Genomic DNA, 24,765 nt, shown 5'->3' on the forward strand with positions numbered 1-24,765 from the left:
TCTTCAAGAAAATTAGAGATACCAAGGGGACATTTCATGCAAAGATGGGCTCGATAAAGGACAGATATGGTATGGACCTAACAGAAGCAGAAGATATTAAGAAGAGATGGCAAGAATACACAGAAGAACTTACAAACTAGATCTTCATGACCCAGATAATCATGATGATGTGATCACTGACCTAGAGCCAGACATCCTGGAATGTGAAGTCAAGTGGGCCTTAGAAAGCATCACTATGAACAAAGCTAGTGGAGGTGATGAAATTCCAGTTGAGCTATTTCAAATCCTGAAAGATGATGCTGTGAAAGTGCTGCACTCAATATGCCAGCACATTTGGAAAACTCAGCAGTGGCCACAGGACTGGAAAAGGTCAGTTTTCATTCCAATCCCAAGAAAGGCAATGCCAAAGAATGCTCAAACTACCGCACAATTGCACTCATCTCACACGCTAGTAAAGTAATGTTCAAAATTCTCCAAGCCAGGCTTAAGCAATACGTGAACCGTGAACTTCCTGATGTTCAAGCTGGTTTTAGAAAAGGCAGAGGAACCAGAGATCAAATTGCCAATATCCGCTGGATCATGGAAAAAGCAGGAGAGTTCCAGAAAAACATCTATTTCTGCTTTATTGACTATGCCAAAGCCTTTGACTGAGTGGATCACAATAAACTGTGGAAAATTCTGAAAGAGATGGGAATACCAGACCACCTGATCTGCCTCTTGAGAAATTTGTATGCAGGTCAAGAAGCAACAGTTAGAACTGGACATGGAACAACAGACTGGTTCCAAATAGGAAAAGGAGTTCGTCAAGGCTGTATATTGTCACCCTGCTTATTTAACTTCTATGCAGAGTACATCATGAGAAACACTGGACTGGAAGAAACACAAGCTGGAATCAAGATTGCCGGGAGAAATATCAATAACCTGAAATATGCATATGACACCACCCTTATGGCAGAAAGTGAAGATGAACTAAAAAGCCTCTTGATGAAAGTGAAAGAGGAGAGTGAAGAAGTTGGCTTAAAGCTCAACATTCAGAAAATGAAGATCATGGCATCCGGTCCCATCACTTCATGGGAAATAGATGGGGAAACAGTGGAAACAGTGTCAGACTTTATTTTTTTGGGGTCCAAAATCACTGCAGATGGTGACTGCAGCCATGAAATTAAAAGATGCTTACTCATTGGAAGGAAAGTTATGACCAACCTAGATAGCATATTCAAAAGCAGAGACATTACTTTGCCAACAAAGGTTCGTCTAGTCAAGGCTATGGTTTTTCCTGTGGTCATGTATGGATGTGAGAGTTGGACTGTGAAGAAGGCTGAGTGCTGAAGAATTGATGCTTTTGAACTGTGGTTTTGGAGAAGACTCCTGAGCGTCCCTTGGACTGCAAGGAGAGCCAACCAGTCCATTCTGAAGGAGATCAGCCCTGGGATTTCTTTGGAGGGAATGATGCTGAAGCTGAAACTCCAGTACTTTGGCCACCTCATGTGAAGAGTTGACTCATTGGAAAAGACTCTGATGCTGGGAGGGATTGGGGGCAGGAGGAGAAGGGGACGGCAGAGGATGAAATGGCTGGATGGCATCACTGACTCGATGAACGTGGGTCTGGGTGAACTCTGGGAGTTGGTGATGGACAGGGAGGCCTGGTGTGCTGCGATTCATGGAGTTGCGAAGAGTCGGACACGACTGAGCGACTGAACTGAACTGAACTGAAAGGAAAACAAAAGCTGGTATATCATGACCAAAATGTGTTCATTCCAGATACCCCAGGGTGGTTTAAAAATATCAGATTTTTAAATGTCGTTGATCATATTTAACAGTAAAGGAGAAAAAAGATTATCTTCACATTAAATATGGAAAAAGCAATAGATAAAAATTCTAAAGCATACAGAACAAAAGCTCTTAGTAAAAGAGGAACTGAAGCGAACTTTCTTGATCCAATAAAAAAAGAAAATCTACCAAAAAAGCTACAGCAAACATATTCTTGGTGGTAAAATATTAGAAGCAGTGCCTTTAAAGAAAGAAAATCACAATCCCTGTAATGCCCACCCTCGGCTGCATTGTGCTTTCCCAACCTGCACAGTTGGACCCAACGGAGAAGCAACAGCGTAAGGATTAGAGTGCAAGCCACAGAACTCACAGTTCCCAGATGGGGTGAGTATCTGCCAGTGAAAACAGAATCTTCTAAGAAGGTAGTAATGAGAGAACACAGCAAGGTTTCTAGATACGCAACACTTTTAAGGTTGCATTTATTTACATGTATGATAAACAGCATGTGTAAATTTTTTTTCTATGTCTTTTTTAAAATTATTTTTTATTGAAGGATAATTGCTTTACAGAATTTTACTGTTTGCTGTCAAAATTTTTAGAAAATATTTTTATAATAGCAAGAAAAGTTACTGTGAATAAATAGGTTGCAATCTGTGTAGATTTTTATGAAGAAAAGGACACAGTTTTTGGGAAGTCATTCCAGGAGATCTAACTAAACGGAGATGCAGACTCAATGTCAGGTCTCAGTGCAATTCTAGGAAGTATTCTGGCCGTTGCTGTGGGGCTCGAGAAAGTGGAGCCTAATATCTGCAGGGGCCCAGGACACCAAGAGAAGTGTGAACACGGGACTGGTGAGGACCACGCCCCTCCCCACAATGACCGAGCCACGCTCGCTGGAGGGACACAGCCAGGCAGAGGCCAGCAGAGGCCCACAAACAAGCCTTTGGATCAGCATTCCTAATATTTACCACATTTTTACGATCCTGTCTACCACACCGAGGCACACAGCCTAATAAGTAAATGAACAATCGTGTCCTCACCAAACAGGAAATGGGAGTGGCCTCTTCATAGAGGCAAAGTTACTCAACTTTGTGCCTCTTCATAGAGGCAAAGTTACTCAACTTTGTTAGTGATTAGAAATGCACGTTGAGGCATAGGACACACTGCCAATGGTGGAAAATAGTCTCCCTGGCTAGAAGTCGGCCGGGATGCGGATCATCAGGCTCGTGGGCTGCGGGCCCTTAGGAGCACTTGTCATTGCCCCACGAGGTTGCAGGACTACACCTTTCCTGCTGGCCCACGACTAGGCCGCTGTCCCCAGCTTGTCCCTGACACACCAGGAGCATCCACAGTGTTGTCCGTCCAAGGGCACGAGGAGCACAGTAAGGGAAGGGACAGATTGGGATCCACTACTGCAGTGCCCTGCGGGGAGCTGGCAAAAGTGGATAAGTGAGCAAGGACCTTGTGGATGACCAGGTCAGGAGCCCACAGGTATAGTTTTAAGAGAAAAAGCAAATTCTAAAAATTACACAGAGAAAGGTGCCATTTACCTTTAAACAACTTATGTTTGCATTGTGTTTTACTTAGAAATGTGTGAAACAATACCTTAGATTACTTAGTGATTTGCACAGAAAATTCTGTAGAACCCAATGGCATGATAAACCCCCATGCTGCCTCATGGCCTCTTGAGGGGCGGGCAGTGAAAGGAGGGACGTGTAGGGGAGATCTAACCTGTGGGCAACTGTTGTTTCACATGTGATGAGGTGGATATATTATTATTTATACATTCCTGCATCGCTTTAACACGGTGTATAGTATTTTTAATTAAAAAAAAAGCAGCTACAAAGTCATTGCCAGTGTCAGTGGAGAGGGCAGTGTGACTTTACACACAAAGGGCAGAGGTCTGTTGAGAGCAATACTCTTTCTACCCCCTTTCTCTCCTGTCTCTCTGTGGCTTGACCTGACCTTCCCCAGCATGGAGAGGCCAGAGGAAATGGCCCCCCAAGGCCAGGGAGGCAGCCTGGCCTGTGTACACAGTACTCACACGTAGCCCCTGCTTCAGGTTCTCCCCCAGGTCAGCCCCAAACAGCCTGTGACTCCTCTCTGCAGTTTTTTTTGTTTTGGGTTTCTTTTTTTCACTCTGCAAAAGACACTTTTTAAAAACATGGTCTCTTGGAAAAAAATAAATTGCAACCATTTTCAACTTCATGAAAATTGAGGGAGGAGGATAGTGAATGGTGATAAAAGGTACAGATGAAAAAATAAACATGATTCCATCTGGGTGGAAGAAATTCTCATCTCTGTAATCTCAGATCCCATACCCTGGCTGTCAATTTCATGTCTCCGGTTTCCTTTCCTGCCCTTCCCAGCCTCCTCTGCTGCTTCTGGGAAGGGGACAAAGTCTTAGGTCTCAGGACGTTGCAGGATGCAACGTGGCCCACTATTGGAACTCACTGTCTTCCAAGCCTTTGAAGCAGTCCCTTCAAATCAGCTCGAGCCCCTTACTCCCTGATCCCCCTCTGTGAGCTGCATCCTGGCTTCCTGCTTCGTGCCCGTGGCTTTCACTTTCCAGGGACTCTCATTTGCTTCCAGCCTCAGTGCCACCAGACTTGGCTCTTCCTCTAGTTTGCCTCCAGGATTGCATTTGCACACAATCGCTTTGAGGTGCCCAGAGGCATGAAGGGCAGGTCTGGGATGGCTCAGGCAGCGCCTCCTGCCTGACAGTCCCTGTTCATCCCATACCTGCCTGTGATGCCCGTCAAGGGCGGGGGCTGTGCCAGGCCTGGAAGGGCAGAAAAGGACAGACTCCAACCTGCTGGGTTCCTCTTCCAGACCCCGGTTCCCCTGCTCTCCAGACACCAGCGGGATGTCCCTGAACCTGGTGCAGCTCTGACACCCGAGTAAGCACAGACCTGGCAAGACAGTCCCACGTCCCGGGTCCCAACGACCCACGCTTGCATTCACCTTGGCTGTAAAGTTGGGGGTTCCTACAACTCCTTCCCCTGCTCCTGCAGGTTTGACAGTTGGCTAGAACAACTCATTTATATTTAATGGTATTATAAGGACTTGAATGAACGGCTCATGGAAGAGATGCCTAGGACAAGGCGGGGTGGGATTGGGGGGCACAGAGCCCCAATACCTGCCTGGCGTGGGTCCCTCCCAGCCTTCCCATGTGGTTCAGCTGCCCCAAAGCTCTTTGCACCCCATCGTGTAGGGGTTTAAGGAGTCTTCCCCATACAGGTATGACTGATTAAATCACTAGCCGTTGGTGATGATCTGTCTCAAGTCCTTTCTCGGAGATCAGGGGGCAGGATTCAAACTTCTGCCCTTCCAATCAAGACTTAGTTTCCTGGCAGCCAGCCTGGACCCTGAAGCCACCCAATTGCCCAGGCTTCATCCCATCCAGCTGCTGTCCCGAGCGTTTCAGGAGCTGGGTGCCAGAACCAGGGACAAAGGCCAACTACTTATGTTTTTTATTATACCATGCCTCCCCCACTGCAGGGGCCCAGGGCTCTGGAGGTTAATGTGTGTTGCAGGCTAGGGAAGGGGCATGCACATTCTGGGTGGGGGTGTTAGGAAGGGTGTCAGGGAGCAGTAGGCCCCAACTGAGCTGGGCAGGAGAAGGTGCAGGAGGAGAGGACCCTGAGATGCCCCCTCATTAAGTCCTGTTGCTTATTGTCTCGAACCAGGGTGAAAAAGAGGACAGACCTGACCGGAGCCTTCAGGCTGGATCCGGTCTACCTGAGGCACAGCCACCAGGACTCAGGTGAGCTGGGCCCAGCTTCCTCCAGTCTGTTCCCATCACGGCCATGTCCGCAGTGTCCGGGAGCCAAGGTCAAGCATCACAGCCACAGTCCTGGGGGGCCGGGGCAGAGCCAGGCAGACTGGACACGAGTTTGAGCAAACTCTGGGAGATGGTGAAGGGCTGGGAAGCCTGGCGTGCTGCAGTCCATGAAGTTGCAGAGTCAGGAACAACGTAGCAACTGAGCAACAGCAGCTGACACCACCAGGGCAGAAAAGGAAAGGAAGACGGCAGGCCAAGGGCCGGGGAAGAGGATGTGGGCGAGGCTGGGGCGGGATCGACACGTGAATGTGATCTCTAAAAATTAAGTCTCTTTGTTAAAAAAAAAAAAAATCATGATTACTTGAGATCCAGACAAGATAAGATGCATGAGGCGACCCGCACAGACACCCTGTCCGCTGTGCCCATTCATGGTCATACACAGTCTGGGGAGCTTATTTATTAACACTTGCCTGTCTGTCCCCACAAGACTCAGCCTCCAGGTGGGAGGGGGCTCTCTCACTCCCCAGCCCGCAGAGTCCCCGGCTGGTGCCATGCTGACCACTGTGAGCCCCAGGAAGGAAGGATAGGCCGAGTCTGGGAACTCGTGCCAGCTTCTCCTCAAGTTTCCTCAGATGACAGAGGACGTGGGTGATGGGAGGGACATCAGGGATCACTCGACCCCACCCTCCCCCTAGAGAGCAGGAATGGATGGGTTGGAAACTGAGGCAGTTTCGGTGACGGTGGCAGGAGCACTGAGCAGCAGGGATGGAAGTCAGGGCACAGCCTGTTCCCTCCTGCCCAGACCCCACCCTGTGCTGTCTCCACGGGAAGATCAGACCTGTGTTCACCTTCCTAACATTCCCCACCATCTCATGGAGCACATCAGATGCAAACACTCACCCTCTGATCAGGTTTGCTCAGAACTTAAAACTACTCTAAAAAATAAACTCTAGTTTTTTGTAATGGCATTGGCACGAAGCCATGAGGAATTATGACCCAACTGTCAAAAACTCTTCTATTTAAAAGTGCATTTCATGTTTGAATGATGAAAACCTCAGTGATCAGGACACCTTGCAAAATGCTGCTCTTCAACAATGAAGGAATTCTCAGAAATCCCCTGGCGGTCCAGTGGTTAGGACCCATTGCTTTCACTGCCAGAGCCCTGGGTTCCATCCCTGGTCAGGAAACTAACAGCCTGCAAGCCACAGAAAGAGTTTGAGCCAAAGGCAACTGAGTAAAGTTTATTACTCCAGGAATTTCTTTAAAGTAATTTTACTCCATGTTTAAGGAAAGGCAGTTTCTGACTGACAAAACAGCTATGGCTGTTAGAGATGAACAACCTGAGTTATTTGTGTTTTTTCCCCTAAAAAACTATGAATCAATGAAAGCAATGACCTATTTTGTGTTCGGCAGGCAAACCACCCAAAATCAGCTTTAAACTTCTATGGCCAATGGATGTAAGGCTGTATTTTATCTGATATAGTATATCACTCCCCTGCTAATCTTCCTATAATTTTAAGTGAAATATGTTTAGAGTGTTTCTTTAAGAGCCTTTCTACTCAAAAAAGAAATCTCTTCATTGCTTAACTGTCAAAACCAAGACCGCTCAGGTCTGCGCACGTGGCCCTGCTCTTCACCCCTCACACTGCAGTCCCCGAGGCTGTGGCCACGACCCTCCTGCAGGTCTGGGGGACCCCTCCCCCAACACTTGGGTCAGGGACAAATGTCCTCCCAGACCTCTCCCCGTGAGCCAGGCCCCTCCGCTCAGTCATCTCCCCCTCGCATCTCCCCACGGCTCCTTCAGTGGTCACTTGTCTGTCACTAGAACCTACGATCCCTGGAGTGGGGGGACTCGCCCTGCTGCTCCTCGACTGGCCAATGCCCTGGCAACAGCATTAGGAGTGATGGTGGATCCCACGTGTTCCCACATTTGCTTTTCACTTTTATAGACATTGTTTCATTGGACTTGTGCCAGAGAGCGACCAAAAAACATGGGATTTTTTATTTTGAGGACAGAAATTTCTGTCACAAAACAGATAATAGGAAAATAGTAGTCATACCTGGTATATAGACTTTTCAAATCAATTCTTTCATTATAAAAACTGTACATCTGGACAATAGAAAAGAGGTGGGCCAGAAGCATAACCCTGAATTTAACCCTCCACCCAGATGTTGATCCTGTTAATATGTGGCTGTGTTTCTCACCAGTCTTCTTATATGCATTGTTTGGTTTTATTGTTTTTACTATATGCAAATTTAGAAGCTGCTCACCCCACTTACATCTTAAGTAGTTTAAAGACATACTAGGAAAGGCACTGCCAAAGAATGTTCAAACTACCGCACAATTGCACTCATCACATGCTAGCAAAGTGATGCTCAAAATTCTCCAAGCCAGGCTTAAACAGTACGTGAACTGTGAACTTCTAGATGTTCAAGCTGGTTTTAGAAAAGGCAGAGGAGCCACAGATCAAATTGCCAACATCCGTTGGATCATCGAAAAAGCAAGAGAGTTCCAGAAAAACATCTACATCTGCTTTATTGACTATGCCAAAGCCTTTGACTGTGTGGATCACAACAAACTGTGGAAAATTCTGAAAGAGATGGGAATACCAGACCACCTGACCTGCCTCTTGAGAATCTTTAAGCAGATCAAGAAGCAACAATCAGAACTGGACATAGAACAACAGACTGGTTCCTAATCGGGAAAGGAGTATGTCAAGGCTGTATATTGTCACCGTGCTTATTTAACTTATATGCAGAGTACATCATGAGAAACGCTGGGCTGGAAGAAGCACAAGCTGGAATCAAGATTGCTGGGAAAAATATCAATAACCTCAGATATGCAGATGACACGACCCTTGTGGCAGAAAGTGAAGAAGAACTAAAGAGACTCTTGATGAAAGTGAAAGAGGAGAGTGAAAAAGTTGGCTTAAAAGTCAACATTCAGAAAACTAAGATCATGTCATCCAGTCTCATCACTTCATGGCAAATAGACAGGGGAAACATGTGACAGACTTTATTTTTTTGGGCTTCAAAATCACTGCAGATGGTGACTGCAGCCACAAAATTAAAAGACACTTGCTCCTTGGAAGAAAAGCTATGACCAACCTAGACAACATATTAAAAAGCAGAGACATTACTTTGTCAACAAAGATCCATCTAGTCAGGGCTATGGTTTTTCCAGTAGTCATGTATGGATGTGAGATTTGGACTATAAAGAAAGCTGAGCGTTGAAGAATTGATGCTTTTGAACTGTGGTGTTGGAGAAGACTCTTGAGAGTCCCTTGGTCTGCAATGAGATCCAACCAGTCCATCCTAAAGGAGATCAGTCCTGGATATTCATTGGAAGGACTGCTGCTGAAGCTGAAACTCCAATACTTTGGCCACCTGGTGCGAAGAACTAACTCATTAGAAAAGACCCTGATGCTGGGAAAGATTGAAGGTGTGAGGAGAAGGGGACGACAGAGGATGAGATGGTTGGATGGCATCACCAACTAGATGGACATGAGTTTGAGTAAGCTCCTGGAGTCAGGGATGAACAGGGAAGCCTGGCGTGCTGCAGTCCATGGGGTCTCAAAGAGTCTGACACGACTAAGCGACTGAACTGAACTGAGGCATGTGGGATGTAGTAAGTAGTCCACAGTGTAAGTAACACCGTCATCGGGACTTGCTGCTGGAGAGGGCTTTAGCATTCTTTATGTTAACAGGAAACACTTGTACCGGGCAGCACCTAGCTGGACCAGGTCTTCAGCCAGTCTTTGGGGAAGCAGGTTCTTTGGGACACAGGCTCCACCTCTAACCACAGCGTTTAGCTGTAGAAGCTTCTGATCTGACTCCTCTTCTTTAAGGCTTCTATCGCACAGTCCAGTGGAATTTTCTGCAATGACGGATGTGTCCTGTGGTTCTGTGCTGTCCCGTATGGCAGTCACTAGCTATAGGTGGCTTTTGAGCACTGGCAATGTGGCTGCTGTGACTGAACAGTCGTCTTAGTTTTCTGAATTGTAATTCAGTGTAAATTGACTAGTGACTATCAGGATGGGGCGGGGACCTGAACTCGGCAGTGTTTCATTCATCCTCCTTTACAACATCACCTTCTTACTGGGTGTTTATTACCTGCCAAGGACACTCTTGGGTGCTGTTACCTCTGATGACTGCTGTTGGTGTTTGTTAATGAGCCTGTTCCAAGGGGCATGAAGAGAAAAAAAGCATTATTTGGGAGTTGACTTAGGCTGCGTGACTTGTGGCTTCCACTGGGGGTACCAGATGAAATGAGGAGGTTGAGCCCTGCAAAATGGCCCTGCATATTCCTCTGTTACTATAACTGTACTATGATCTTAATTGGTATGATCCTAATCCATCTGGTCTCTCCAGCTCTCAGTCAGGGAGTCCTAACAAGCTGCAATTTTAGATTTTCCTGTAGATGTAAGGCAGACCCGTGCGCCCAGTGGACCAAGCACATTTTACCAGGGTGGGTAGAGGATTGTGGCAGGTGGACAGCCAGGATGACACTGGAGGATCAGAGTCCAACACACAGCTTTCTAATTCCCACCTGACGCTGTGCCCAAGATTCCCATGTGGAGACTCCCGACTGCGAGATTCTTCATCCACTGTTCTTCCCTATACACAGCTTTGACTTTACTGCTTTTGGTACAAAAGGAGACCTAAATGCAAACGAGGCCTTGTTCATAACCCCTGTGAAGCCATTTGAATCCCAGATAATGAAGCCGACTCGGAAGATACTCACTGGGTATTTACACAGCTCCAGAATCCGGACTAAGAAAGGAGAACACGGAGATAAACTCCCATCAAAAGTTTGATTTTTTTTTACATTCAAATCATTTCTGTATCACAAATTCACCTTCCCACACATGAATGAATGGATGATGAAGATTTCACAGAGTCTGAATGCCGATTTACCCCAGGGCACAGAAGAAATCTCAGATTTCCCTGGTTGTGTAACTGCAGAAAGTGAAATGAGTGGGAATCCACTGCTAATTCAGCATTTCCTCTTGTGCTTTGCTCTCTGGAACCTGCCTTGAATCTGATAACTTGGGGAATCACCTCAAAGAACACCCAGCCCCTGCCCTCTGTGGTCTTTGGCCTGGTTCAAGAGATGATGCAAAAGAATGAGGCAGGTAATCGACCCATGTGTCTAATGGTTCCTTTTTTCTTTCTTTCTCCTTTGCAGGGCTTATCACTGACTACAGGGTAAGTGGGAGAGTTATCTTCCCAAGTCCAGGTCCAAGGTCATCTAAACTGTGAGTGCCGTGTGGGGGCCGTCCCGGGCTGTCACTCCTGCTGTTTCCCGGCCCTCTGGGAACTAGGGTCCCACAAGAGGACACCCTCCAACTGGGTCCTCACTAGCCATCTGGCCAGGCAGGGAGCAGCTGCACTGAGCCCACAGACAGCGGATCTGAGGTTTGGATGGAATGCTGCTGCCCCTGCCCATATTCCTCTGTGAGGCAGAGAAATATCCTCAGATCACATGGGCCCTCTGTTCCTCGCTCAGGCTGTGTGCCTGAGCCACTGTTCCCAGGGCAGCAGGAGAACTAGGGTAAGGGGACATCAGAAGTCCACAGACGGCAGCCTCGTGTGGAGCCTCCTTCCCCAGGCAGGAGCTCTGTGCTGCTGTGGGGCTGCTCTGAGCTGGGAGCGAAGCTGGGAGTAAAGTGGCTAACAAGAGCAGCCCTCTCCTCCCCAGACTTACGTCTGGTCAGGGCTGGGGGAAAGCCTGGGTGCACAGGCCCTGCTCCTGGGGATGCGGGCCCAGTCCCGCCTCAGGCCCCAGAGAGGCAGGGACAGCATTTTAGGGTGACGCGGAATGAACACAGTTACACTGCATGCGTGTTTACCTTCATGCCATAGAGATTAATTTCCCCTCGCTATCCTTTCCAGTGTTCGATTTCATTCACATTTTAGTTTCTCAGAGGCTGCTGGGGAGTGCAGCGACCTGTAAGCAAGGGGCCACTGGGCTCTAGTTAGTTAGTTATTCAGTGGGGTGACAGTGGGTTTTCTAAAAAGGCACGTAAGGTTAATTTTTACTAAGACTCCCCAACAGCTTGCAAACGCACAGCTACATAGAGGAGAGCGGGCGTCAGTGAGCACGACTGGGGCTCTCTGGCCTGGCGCATCATTAGCCCCTAGATGCCAGCTTTCTCACAGATAAAACAGAGCTACTAACCCCTGTTCCCAGCGCGGTTAGGAAGATAAAGTGAGATGGCCTGTGCATCCACAGTGCCCGCTGTAAACAGCAGTGACACTGTGCTGGATGCTTCTGCACCTCAATCTTGGACCCGTGTTTCTCTTTGCAACTCGAGAAGCTTCTGCAGAACCCCTGGTGCTTTCATTGCAGTTCAGAAGTGGGGTGCCATGGCCAGGGGTGCACTCCCTAGAGCAGCAGTGGCCCCCAAGCCTGCTGTGCCCCTCGTGCAGCCACCCTGCACCCCAACCCCCTGAGTGGCATTGCCCCCTGCCCAGCAGGAAGTTCGTCTCTGGGCTCTGCAGGCAGCCAGTGGAGAATGAAGATGGAGAGAAACCCCCTGTGCCCTCCATCTCCTTTAGAAGCTCCAATAGGAAGTGGCCATGTAAAATCAGGATGGTTTTATCTTTATCTTTTCAAATGTCCCTGCACCCTGTCCCCTCTGTGTCCACTCCTGCTTGCTTTGGTACCTTGACAGCCATTGGAGAGTGTCACACCCGGGCAGCTGACAAATGCAGGAAAACTCAGGAAGGCTCGCGTGACATCCCGCGTGTTCCATGGCGGCCTGCGGGGCAGGAAGAAGATGCATGCCGCTCTAGAGAATGGGCGTCGCGGGGCATGTGCAGCAGAGGGCGTGGGGATCTGCTGCGCCCTTCTTGTTTCCTGTAGGCAGAAAAATCAGTGAAGTTTCCCCTCCCACCCATCCTGGGTTGTAGGCCCGAGGGTCAGGGCCACACTCCCTGTGCCCTCACAGTGGCATCTGAGCCCAACACTGGTCTGGTCCCTGCGCGCACTCAGCAGGCATCTCGAAGCTTTGTAAAGAGAGCTTCTGGCTGCAGCGTTCACTCCTCTGCTGTCAGCTTTGCCCTTGTGGCAGCCAGAGGGTTGGTCTCCAGTGAACTAACTGCCTTCAGGAGAAACAAGCCAGTCCATGAGTCGAAAAGGAAGCCGGCCCTTGGCACGGTCCTCACCGAGCTGCCCTCTTGTGTCTGATTTCAGCACTGGCAGCTGCCGCTGGGCCGGAGGTTCCGCTCTTTGAAGATGTGGTTTGTTTTTAGGATGTACGGAGTCAAGGGACTGCAGGCCTATATCCGCAAGGTGAGTGTGCTGTCATTATTTATCCTGCTGACATTAGGGAGGTCTTAGACCTGAGAGATGAAGTAAGATGTTGTCAAGCAGGGCACAGGAAACTGAGAAGCTAAGCACAGCGCAGCGCAGTGTGTAAGTGAAGTCGCTCAGTCGCGTCCGACGCTGCGCGACCCCAAGGACCGCAGCCCGCCAGGCTCCTCCATCCATGGGATTCTCCAGGCAAGAGTACTGGAGTGGGTTGACATTCCCTTCTCCAATAGCAGTATGTATACCCTGCTCTTATCCTTTTTGAAGCAACTGAGGAAGCAGCCCAGCGGAGACCCGCTCACTTAGCTGGCTGTGGACGGCCTGCCAGTTTCCAGCCGGTCCTCCGGTGCTGGCGTCCTCAGCTGTGGCCCCAACCTGACAGACGGAGGCCCTCAGGCTGCACGGGAGCAGGGCAGCCCTGCAGAGGCTCGCTTTGGCGGCGGTGCCCGGCGGCTGCGGGCAGGGCGAGCGGCCCCAGGCCCCGCCCTGTGGCAGAGCGCGCGGAGCCGGTGGTGACTCAGGCCCCACGGCGCCACGCACACCCGCGCCCTTCCGGCTCACGAGGCTGCTGGGGGCTGTAAAGGGTCTGGGGCGTCTCTGTGGGAAGAGAACCGGGAAAGGACATGGAAGTGGGCCCATGAGTTCTCCCGCGGGGAGCCTGTGCTCAGAAGCTGAATGAGGATTCAGCTGCTCTGGGGAAAGAAGACAAAGCGCAAGTAGTTCGTCTCACGAGGGTGATTCCCACTGGAAGCTCCGGAAGGCAAGCGCTTCGGGATTCTCTGAGGAGGACCGACCCTGCCCTCCTAGGAGCCAGATACACCCCAGCAGGTGACCAGCTCTCCAGGACCCAGCTTGAGGGGATCCCCTGCCAGCAGTCTCTGGAGCCCTCTAGTGGCACCAGATCCATCACCGCCTGGGGACCCCTCATGTAAACGGTGGTGTTTCTCATACATATGGAATCTAGAAAAATGGTACAGAGGAACCTATTTGCAGGGCAGGAATAGAGATGCAGACAGAGGACACAGTGGGGAGAGGGGACGGGGGACGAATCGGGAGATTAGGACTGACATACACACACTACCACGTGTGAAATAGACGCTAGTGGGAAGCTGCTGTTCAGTGCAGGGAGCTCAGCTCAGTGCCCTGCGATGGCCTGGAGGGGTGGGCTGCAAGGGAGGGAGGCTCCAGAGGGAGAGGAGATAGGTGCACATATGGCTGATTCACGTTGTTTTACAGCAGACACTAACACAGCATTGTGAAGCAACTATATTCCAAAAAAAATAAATAAATGATGTTTCTGTCCTAACACTTTGAGCAATGCGACCCCTGCTCAGATGCTCCCTGGATAGCTGTTAGTGAGCCCCACACTGGATGCCGGGGTTCAGGATGAGCTCCATGGGCGCTGAGACCTGGGTGAGCTTGTTCTCAGATCACATACTGTGTGAACCAGCTCTTGGTCTCTGTAAACACCTCCATGTTTAGTACGGGCTGGTTCAGGGAGAGGCAGCAGCCTGGGGCTGACGAGGGTCTCACTATGGCAGCAGATGCTGTGGAACAACAAACAGCTGCAGAGCGGGAGCTCTGGTGCTGGTCAACTGCGTTAGAACCAGCCTCAGTCTACTGGTCTGCAGAATGGGCATGATTGCAGTGGCATTGGGCTTCCCAGGTGGTGCTAATGATAAAGAATCCACGTGTCAATGCAGGAGATGCAAGAGATGCGGGTTAGATTCATGAGTCAGGAAGCACCCTTGGAGGAAGAAATGGCAACGCACTCCAGTACTCCAGTATCCTTGCCTGGAGAATCCTATGGACAGAGGAGCCTGGCAGGCTATGGTCCATGGGGTCACAAAGAGCTGGACTCGACTGAAGCGACTGAGCACGCCCCTACACCATGGGCCAGCACCAGGAGAGGATGGTGAAGTGCCTGGCTCCCCAGCTGATGTTGTCCGCTCTCTCTCTTCAAAAGTGTGTGTGCTTGTGCTCAGCTGTGACCGACTCTTTGCAGCCCCATGAACTGTAGCCCGCCAGGCTCCTCTGTCCATAGGATTCTCCAGGCATAAATACTGGAGTGGGCTGCCATGCCCTCCTCCAGGGGATCTTCCCATCCCAGGGATCGAACCCACGTCTCTTCTGTCTCCTGCATTGGCAGGCGCATTCTTTACCACTAGCGCCACCTCTCTTCTGAAAAGTTTAAATCCCTCCTGACAACATTTAGCCTAAAATTCTAAAAGATGGGGTGTGATGAACACGGTCCTCTGAGCAGAAGACAAGAGGTGTTTTTCGGAAGACGGTGGCCCCTTTCTCCTGGTAACAAGTTTCTCACCCTCTGTGGGGACAGCCGGGACATGGGTGACATCGATGCTGGAAGAAAATGGTTAAAGCTTAGTAATGAGTTACAGATGCATGGTCTGATACTGTTCTCTAGGTGGTGAAGTTCTGAATCAAGTCGTGACAAGAGACTCAGACAAATGTCCCTTCCCTTTCCAGCACGTCCAGCTGTCCCATGCATTTGAGGCATTGGTGCGCCAGGACACCCGCTTTGAAATCTGTGCAGAAGTCATTCTGGGACTGGTCTGTTTCCGGCTAAAGGTATGTCTAAGTCGACTTCACTGTGTTTTCTTGACTGGGACAAGAGGAAGCGGTCATTCATTACATCCATCCACACATTGACTGAGCTCCCCAGAGACCTTGCGTTGCTCCCCACCAGTTCTCCAGTCTGCTGGTCCCAGCTCCCGAGCCTGACTTCCCGCAACCCCCACCCTTCTCCCTGGTACTCGGACTCCCTGCCCGTGTGTACCTGGGGGGAGAATGCTGGATATTTTCCCCGTCAGTCCAGCTGTACCACTGGAATCCTTGAAGGACTGACCCATGCATGGGCTCACCGGCCCAAGCATGGTCCCCGGACCAGCACTGCATCACCTGGGAGCCTGTGTGGAGCCAGTCTTGGCTCACTTGGGACCCACTGACTTGCACCCTATATGCCCCCCAGCTGCTGGTGCAACAGGGGTTTGAGGGGCGCTGTTCCCTGGGACTCTGTGGTTCTGCCGTCTGAGGGTGTCAGCCACGTGTGCTGAGAATCACAACCATGTTTTCCACAGGTGCCAAGGGGCACTGCTCACACAGGCCCTTATCAACCAGCCTCATGTGGAGAAAGCCATTACCTTAGCTCTAACGCCCTGACCACTCTCTGGCTATCTTGCCATTTGCAGACTTGAACCTGTCCACAGGCCTCTGTGTCCAAGCACATAAAGGGAGGCAGGAGAAAGCACCATGGACTCAGTTGCCTTGCTAAGGTGCTGCACATCCACACGTGGCCCTGGTCTTCGCCTTTCCCTCTCCACACCGATTCTTCAGGCTTTGAGGCCTGCTGAGAACCACTCATGCAAAAACCTGGAAGCAAGAGGGTAGAGTCCTGACACAAAAGCTGTCTGAGGGCTGTGAGCCTCACACAGTAACACCTGAGAACAGGAGGGAAGGGCATCACAGAGACACCTGAGCACAGTAGGGCAAAGCATCACAGAGACACCTGAGCACAAGAGGGCAGGCATCACACAGACACCTGAGCAGAGGAGGGCAGAGCATCACAGACACACCTGAGTGCAGGAGGGCAGGGCATCACAGACACACCTGAGCACAGGAGGGCAGAGCATCACAGACACACCTGAGCACAAGAGGGCAGGCATCACAGAGACACCTGAGCACAGGAGGGCAGATCATCACTGAGACACCTGAGCACAGGAGGGTAGGGCATCACAGACACACCTGAGCACAGGAGGGCAGATCATCACTGAGACACCTGAGCACAGGAGGGCAGAGCATCACAGACACACCTGAGCACAGGAGGGCCGGGCATCACAGACACACCTGAGCACAGGAGGGCCGGGCATCACAGACACACCTGAGCGCAGGAGGGCAGATCATCACTGAGACACCTGAGCACAGGAGGGCAGGGCATCACAGACACACCTGAGCACAGGAGGGCCGGGCATCACAGACACACCTGAGCACAGGAGGGCAGATCATCACTGAGACACCTGAGCACAGGAGGGCAGATCATCACTGAGACACCTGAGCACAGGAGGGCAGGGCATCACAGAGACACCTGAGCACAGGAGGGCAGATCATCACTGAGACACCTGAGCACAGGAGGGCAGGGCATCACAGAGACACCTGAGCACAGAAGGGCAGGGCATCACAGACACACCTGAGCACAGGAGGGCAGGGCATCACAGACACACCTGAGCACAGGAGGGCAGAGCATCACAGACACACCTGAGCACAGGAGGGCAGATCATCACTGAGACACCTGAGCACAGGAGGGCAGGGCATCACAGACACACCTGAGCACAGGAGGGCAGAGCATCACACACACAGCTGAGCACAGGGGGGCAGAGGTCTCCTCTGGTGCTAAGAGCAGGGCCCCAGAGGGTGACCAGAGTTGCGATCCCGTCTGCGCTGGTGTTGGCAGCAAATGTTCTGTGATGTGTTTGCCATCATGCAGTTGTTTTTGTTTTTACCGCCAGTGTTCTTGAAGGATTTTAATTTTTTTAGTTTTTAGCAGTTTTATTGAGATATCATCCCCATACCATACTCTCTGTCCATATAAAGTATACATTTCTTTGATGTCTAGCCTGTCCCCGGGGTTGCACGGCCATCCCCACAGTCTAGCTTGAGAACATCTTCATTCTCCCCCAGAGAAGCCCCAGCCCCATCCCTAGGGCCATGGATCTACTTTCTCTCTCTGGATCTGTCTGCTCAAGACATTCGTGTTAACGGGATCATCACTGTGCTGGCTTCTGTGACTGGCTTCTTTCAACGAGCACTGTGTTGTCAAAGTCAAGACTTTTATTTTCTCCTCCCCATTTACTTGGGCAAACCTACCTGCATGTCCCTTCCCGCCCTGCAAGCCTAGGGGCTCCTCGGAAAGCGAAACGTTTCTTCTGTGAAACTTGTTACTTCCATTGCATGAATCCAGTTTCTCCTTGAGGAAGCATGCTGTGCAGGCATTATCGCTCGTTTTCTGCCTCCACATCTACCATCTTGCTGCTGTTCTTTGCCCTGTTGCCATCTGCTCCGGATGTCAAGTCTCCGCTGTTGCTACTGTTGTTACACCTCAGACTGCTTTCTGTCTTTGCCTCTGTTTAGTAGAAAACAAATCTTGTCTGATCCATTTGAAAATGGTGAGCAAAGTTTTTTCCTGAGTTGCTTGCTTTTATTTCCTGTGTTTGGCAGTTTCAAGCATTTGCTTTTCAATTACGTCTTTCTGGTGAAGTTCCATCCTTTCAAACCATCATTCCCACCCTCTCACCCTCATCCTGGAGCAGAACCGGCCTAACTGGATCTGGTGCACAGCAGCAGTTCCTAGGTGGCCTTGGGCCCACACGCTGTCCACAGGCCACTGGTCAGAGCCTCACGCCAGTCGGCGACCTGCAGACTCTGCAGAGATGTGAGGCCTGGGTCCCGCCTCCGGCCGACCAGGACTTTTCTCTTCCTACTGTGCTCCCTGCTCTCAAGATGGAGCAAGAACAGGACGGTCTACAACGCTGGCCCCACGTGCAGGCCTTCTACATCAACCATGAGGCGTGTGGGGCTGGAGTCACTGCCTGGGGACAGAACGAAGGCTGAGAGGTGGGCGGGGATGCGAAGAGGAACCCGACCGACCAGACGGGAGGGGCACAGCCCCCAGTCTGTAACACATGCCCCCTTTCTGGTCCTCTCGGTGTGGGGCGTGGGCCCCTGGCCCCCCGTCCAAGGCTGGTGGGCTGCTCCCCTCCAGAGGGGGGCTACTGATGGTCCTTTGGTCCATAGTTCGAGGACAGTTTTCCAAGACTCTAGCCAGAAGCTGACTATCACGCTTCATTTTCTACACAGCAATTGCCTACATAGGAAGGAGTTCCATTGCGAGGACGCATTCACTTAGTTTAGTGTGTATGTAAGTTTAGTGAAATTAGCGTGGGCACCTAACTAAGACAATCGGCTATAGAGTACTGTACTGTAATAGGTTTGTAACTTTTCACACAAATATTACATTAAAAAATAAAAAATAGAGAAAACCTTTCTAATCTCATAGTACAGGAGCTTGAACAGCACCGTAGGACCAGGCGTAGCACCACTGCTTCTGTGCTTGCTTCCAGACTTCCTGGGCATGTAATAAAGATACCTCCCTGCCGCACTCTGATCCCCTGGAGAAGGGAAAGGCTACCCACTCCAGTGTTCTGGCCTGGAGAATTCCGTAGGCTGTATAGTCCATGGGGTCGCAAAGAGTTGGACACGAGTGAGTGACCTTCACTTCACTCACCTACTGCACTGTACCCACGACTGTGCAGCAAAGGACCCAAGAGCACAGCCTGCAGAGCATGCGGGCACGCGACACGGTGCACCACACACGCTAACGTGAGTGGACATGTGAACGCACACTCTCATCTTAGAAATTTCACAACTTCAAGGTTCGTATGCAGGAGACTTACTGTATTGTGAGATTTCTTCTGTATGTTTCCATTCCCTGGTGCCATTATGCAGTTCTGCTGTTTAAGCTCATCAGTTCAGTCGTTCAGTCATGTCCGACTCTTTGCGACCCCATGAACCACAGCACACCAGGCCTCCCTGTCCATCTCCTGGAGTTTACTCAGACTCAGGTCCATTGAGTCGGTGATGCCATCCAACCATCTCATCCTCTGCCGTCCCCTTCTCCTCCTGCCCCCAATCTCTCCCAGCATCAGGGTCTTTTCAAATGAGTCAGCTCTTTGCATAAGGTGGCCAAAGTAGTGGAGTTTCAGCTTCAACATCAGTCCTTCCAATGAGCACCCAGGACTGATCTCCTTTAGGATGGACTGGTTGGATCTCCTTGCAGTCCAAGGGACTTTCAAGAGTCTTCTCCAACACCACAGTTCAAAAGCATCAATTCTTTGGTGCTCAGCTTTCTTCACAGTCCAACTCTCACATCCATACATGACTACTGGAAAAACCATAGCCTTGACTAGACGGACCTTTGTTGACAAAGTAATGTCTCTGCTTTTTAATATACTGTCTAGGTTGGTCATAACTTTCCTTCCAAGGAGTAAGCATCTTTTAATTTCATGGCTGCAATCACCATCTGCAGTGATTTTAGAGCCCAGAAAAATAAAATCAGCCACTGTTTCCACTGTTTCCCCATCTATTTGCCATGAACTGATGGGACCAGATGCCATGATCTTCGTTTCTGAATGTTGAGCTTCAAGCCAAATTTTTCACTCTCCTCTTTCACTTTCATCAACTTTCTGCCATAAGGGTGGTGCCATCTGCATATCTGAGGTTATTGATAAGCTCATCAACTTACAGGTGACATGTCTAGGAAGCTTCCTTTTTTCTCTGTAAACCTGGGTCACAGAAGGCTCGCCTTTTGGCAGCGCTGGAACAGGAGGAATTGTGCAGCGGAGGCAGCCCTCTCTCGGGCCCGCGCCACGGTTACTTAGTTGAATTTTTTATGACTGCGAATGAAAGGCCTGTGGTGAGGTGGTTCTCCCGCTGACCCGGGACTGCATCACCCAACACCCACCTGGCTTCGTGTTGCACGTTTGAGCCTCCAAAGATTTGAGTACTGCCTTTCAATCTGCAGGGTTCCAACAAACTGAACGAAGCTCTTCTGGAAAGCATAAACAGTGCCAAAAAAATCCACTTGGTCCCTTGTTCCCTGAGAGACCGGTTCGTGCTGCGCTTTGCCATCTGCTCACGCACAGTGGAGCTGGCCCACGTGCAGCTGGCCTGGGAGCACATCCAGGAGATGGCGGCCATGGTGTTAAAAGCACAGGGGGAGGAAAAGGAAGGTAAGCCACCCTGTGGGGCCGAATTCCCTCCACCCTAAAGAGAGGGAGAGAGAACCAGCCCTGTCTGGTCTGGAGAAGTGGAGGAACATATCACATAGCGGGTCTTTAGAAACTTCGATTTCTCCTTTGTACTCTTTTATTTGAGACTATCAGTCAAACATCTCTGTAATATCCCCTCAGCTTTCTTTAGTGTTCCTCCAACTTACAATCATAGCAACTTATAAACTGGCAAGTGGTAGATAAGTGAAAATGGGTGAAAACACTCAAAAAGGAATTTGACATGACTGCTGGTTTGCTGTCAGAAAGGACCAAGTTCATGTTGATTTAGAGAAAGAAAATGTTAAACTATTGTGCATCAGCCCACCTGAAGACAGTGGACAGGTGACTTGTAAGAAAAGCATCTGCACAAACATAGCATTGACAACAAGTTGGAATGATGTCTGTTGAACTGCAAGGATCTTTAGAGCCTTGGCATTAGGTTATTTTATGAATGTCATTCCATTGGAGTTTTTCCACCACCTTGATTTCTTTCCTTTTCCATTTTCCCAACTTGGGGGAGGTAGGTGGTAGGAGCTTCTGCTTTTCTTTCTTTTTTATATTAAACAAGTAAGAGATTTATATCTCTCTAAAAAGAGCAATTCATGGGGTCGCAAACAGTTGGACACGACTGAGTGACTGAACTGAACTGAAACAGAGTTTAAAGAAAGGCAATCAAAGGGCAAGAGTGGGGTTTCAAGAATCATTAGGATCTCAGGATCCTTCCTTCTTGCTTTCCTGCTATTTTTAGCATCAACATAGAACATCTGTCTTATGGCCCAAAATGGTTGTTCATGCTCCAGCCATTGCATCCTCATTCCAACTTTTCTTTCTTTCGTTTTCTGCTTTATGCCCATCTGTCATCATCCACAGGGGATGAAAAACCTAAATGTGTGATGGAATTAGTTTGCTGAGCACATACAACTTGATCTTCTGGGTTCTTAATTTTGACTATGAGTACCTAAGATATTAATACTATAGTGCAGTGGTCCTCAATCTCTAGGATCTAATGCCTGATGATCTGAGGTGGAGCTAATATAATAATTATACAAATAAGGTACACAATAAATGAAACACATTTGAATCATCCTGAAACCATCCCTCCACAAATGGTTGGTGGAAAAATTGTCCTCGACAAAACCAGTTCCCAGTGCTGAAAAGGTTGGGGGCTGCTGTGTAGTGCTGAAAAAAATCAGAAGTTAAATATTGCATTTAATTTATGTGAGAGCTCCATCCCAGGCTTCTGGCCCAAGAAGTCAGAGACCCCCCCCTGTCAGGGTGTGTCCTGAAATATCAGGTCCTTTTCCTGGCTCAGCAAACCCCTTTCCTAAAGGGCTGCTGCTCATAAGCTGAGGGATCACCCTTCAGGGAGCAACACCCCAGTTAGAGCTTGAGCATCTCGGGAAGGTGCTAGGAAGAGGCCTATAGTTCCAGATTATTCCACTGCTCCACAATAAGCATCTCTGTGTGTGGTGGGGGTGTGTGTGCCTGTAGAGGGAATAAGATAAATTCAAAGCAAAACCACACGGGCAAACACTCTAGAGGAACATTTCTGTGACTCTGTGTTTGTGTATCTTATCATGTCTTATTCCCCTATGTCTGGAACAACACAGGAGACTGTAGCTCAGAAAACTCATCTAAGCAGAGACAGGTCTCTGATAGACGAAACAGTTACCCTGGAGTTACTATGCATGTATGCAAGAGCTATGTTGCTTCAGTCGTGTCCAACTCTTTGCAACCCCATGGACTGTAGCCCGCCAGGCTCCTCTGTCCATGGGGATTCTTCAGGCAAGAATACTGGAGTGGGTTGCCACGCCCTCCTCCAGGGGATCTTCCCTCCGGGGATCGAACCCAGGTCTCCTGTCTCTTGCATAGGCAGGCGGAATCTTTACCACTAGCGCCACCTGGGAAGCCCATGTGAAGTCGTTATTTGTTGTTTAGTCACTAAATCATGTCCGGCTCTGTGACCCCCTGGACTGCAGCTTCCCTGTCCTTCACTATACTTGCCATCAATTCCAAAGGTAACAGAAAGGAAAATTTTAAAAAATGCAGGATACAATAGTAAATCACAATGCATATATGTTTTAGTCAGATTACTTAGAGTGATGAAAATCTTAATACCTTGGTTTTACTTGTGCTTATGTTTACACGTGCTCAGCCATGTCTGACTTTTTGTGATCCCCATGGGCTTCAGTGCATCATGCCTCTCTGTCCATGGGATTCTCCAGGCAAGAATACTGGAGTGGGTTGCCATGCCCTCCTCCAGGGGGTCTTCCCAACCCAAGGATCAATCCCCTGCCTCCTGCGTTGGCAGGCAGATTCTTTACCACTGAGTCACGGTGGAAGCCCCTTGCGCTTATGTAAGTTTATATCAAATGCAATGGTCACAGTTCTGAAGGAAAGAAGGAACTACCCTATTCCACATAAGGTAGGAAATGGGGCCAAGACTCTAGTTGGCATTAGTAAAATGTATCACAGAGAAGGGGCTTCCCAGGTGATTCAGTGGTAAAAAATCCGCTTGTCAGTGCAGGAGACACAGGAGACATGGGTTCAATCCCTGGGTCAGGAAGATCCTTTGAAGAAGGAAATGGCAACCCACTTCAGTATTCTTGCCTGGGAAATCCAATGGACAGAGGAACCTGGTGGGCTACGGTCCATGGGGTTGCAAAAGAGTCAGACATAACTTTGCAACAAAGCAACAACAATCATAGAGAAGCCAGATTGGCAATAAAAGCTCATTTCTTCCAGTTCAAACTCTTTTCTGTTTCACAGATGGAGAAAGTATATTCCTTCTCTGTGTTCCAGGGAGGAGTATACAAAATTCTTTCACATTTTTAAAACATAGCCATATGTTCCTGTTCTTTTTTTCCCCTGTAGAGATCAAAAATTGAAATTATCTGAAGACTGGGATGAGAGGAAACTGTATCAGCCCAGCTCCTTGGAACCCAGCCTGTATGTGGCACATGCTTTTCCAGTTCAGTTCAGTGGCTCAGTCGTATCTGACTCTTTGTGATCCCATGGACTGCAGCACGCCAGGCTTTACTGTCCATCACCAACTCCCAGAGTTTACTCAAACTCATGTTCATCAAGCCAGTGATGCCATCCAACCATCTCATCCTCTGTCATCCCCTTTTCCTCCCGCCTTCAGTCTTTCCCCAGAGTTATCCAGAAAGAATCCCATGATTGCACCTTTTCAGCCACTCATCAATGAAGAAATATTATTTGCTACAAGTTAACCTCAGTGAATATAGCTTTTCTCCATTATTTGGCTGTGACTTCTGTTGATTAAAAAATCACATGTTTCTATGCCTTTGAAGTTGTCAGTGGGGTAAATAAAGCCTTATTGAAATATCATCCAGGGTGATCTATGATTATGGGATTTATACCTGTGGTATTTAAATTGTCCTGTCATGTGGCTTAGTGCTTAATAAACAGTGTGAAGTGTTATGCGCATTGTGTCTGATGAGCATCTTGTTCTATACCGTAGAAAATTGATTGTTATAACGTGGACTTACCCTTTCAAAACAGCTAAAGATATGACATTCCTGGATGTTTTTTAATGACATTCATTTAGTCAACAAGCATTTAGGGAGTGCCTAGTATATGTCTGGTGGGCTTCCCTGTGGTGCTGGTGGTAAAGAACCTGCCCGCCAATGCGGGAGATGCAGGAGACGCAGGTTCAATCCCCTGGGTCAGAAAGATTCCCTGGAGGAGGGCATGGCAACCCGTTCAAGTATTCTTTCCTGGAGAATCCCCTGGACAGAGGAGCGTGGCAGGCTATGGTCCATAGGGTCTGAAAGAGTCGGACATGACTAAAGCGACTTCGCACATATGCATGCCGTATATGTCAGTGACTGTTCTAGATGTAATAGCAACATGAGTTTTATTTGGAAATGACTTCAACTTCTAAAGAAATATCAATAAATTTAGAATCAAGATACAGCCAGAGACCAAATTCTGCTGGTGTGGTGAGAAAGACTTCTGGGGCCTTGGTCTCCTCATCTGATTAGTCTACCTGCCCTGTGGTATCATGACTAATAAACACCTGAAGATTCTCT

At 49.2% G+C, this 24,765-nt stretch overlaps 1 protein-coding gene across 4 annotated transcripts in view; it reads left to right on the plus strand.

Annotated features, from left to right (window-relative positions):
• DDC (dopa decarboxylase) overlaps nucleotides 1-24,157 on the plus strand; it is a 100,030-nt gene extending 75,873 nt beyond the window's left edge. For all 4 annotated transcript variants that reach the window (XM_006073507.3, XM_044946400.1, XM_006073508.3 and 1 more), the window contains 6 exons: nucleotides 5,460-5,536; nucleotides 10,743-10,762; nucleotides 12,753-12,851; nucleotides 15,357-15,458; nucleotides 20,464-20,671; nucleotides 23,585-24,157. In XM_006073507.3, coding sequence (XP_006073569.1) covers nucleotides 5,460-5,536; nucleotides 10,743-10,762; nucleotides 12,753-12,851; nucleotides 15,357-15,458; nucleotides 20,464-20,671; nucleotides 23,585-23,598 — 520 coding nt within the window. In that variant the 3' untranslated portion in view covers nucleotides 23,599-24,157. The remainder of the gene's footprint in view (nucleotides 1-5,459; nucleotides 5,537-10,742; nucleotides 10,763-12,752; nucleotides 12,852-15,356; nucleotides 15,459-20,463; nucleotides 20,672-23,584) is intronic.
• The last annotated feature ends 608 nt before the right edge of the window (nucleotides 24,158-24,765 follow it).

This window comes from Bubalus bubalis, chromosome 8 (genome assembly GCF_019923935.1).
Source record: "Bubalus bubalis isolate 160015118507 breed Murrah chromosome 8, NDDB_SH_1, whole genome shotgun sequence".
Taxonomy (NCBI): Eukaryota; Metazoa; Chordata; class Mammalia; order Artiodactyla; family Bovidae; genus Bubalus; species Bubalus bubalis.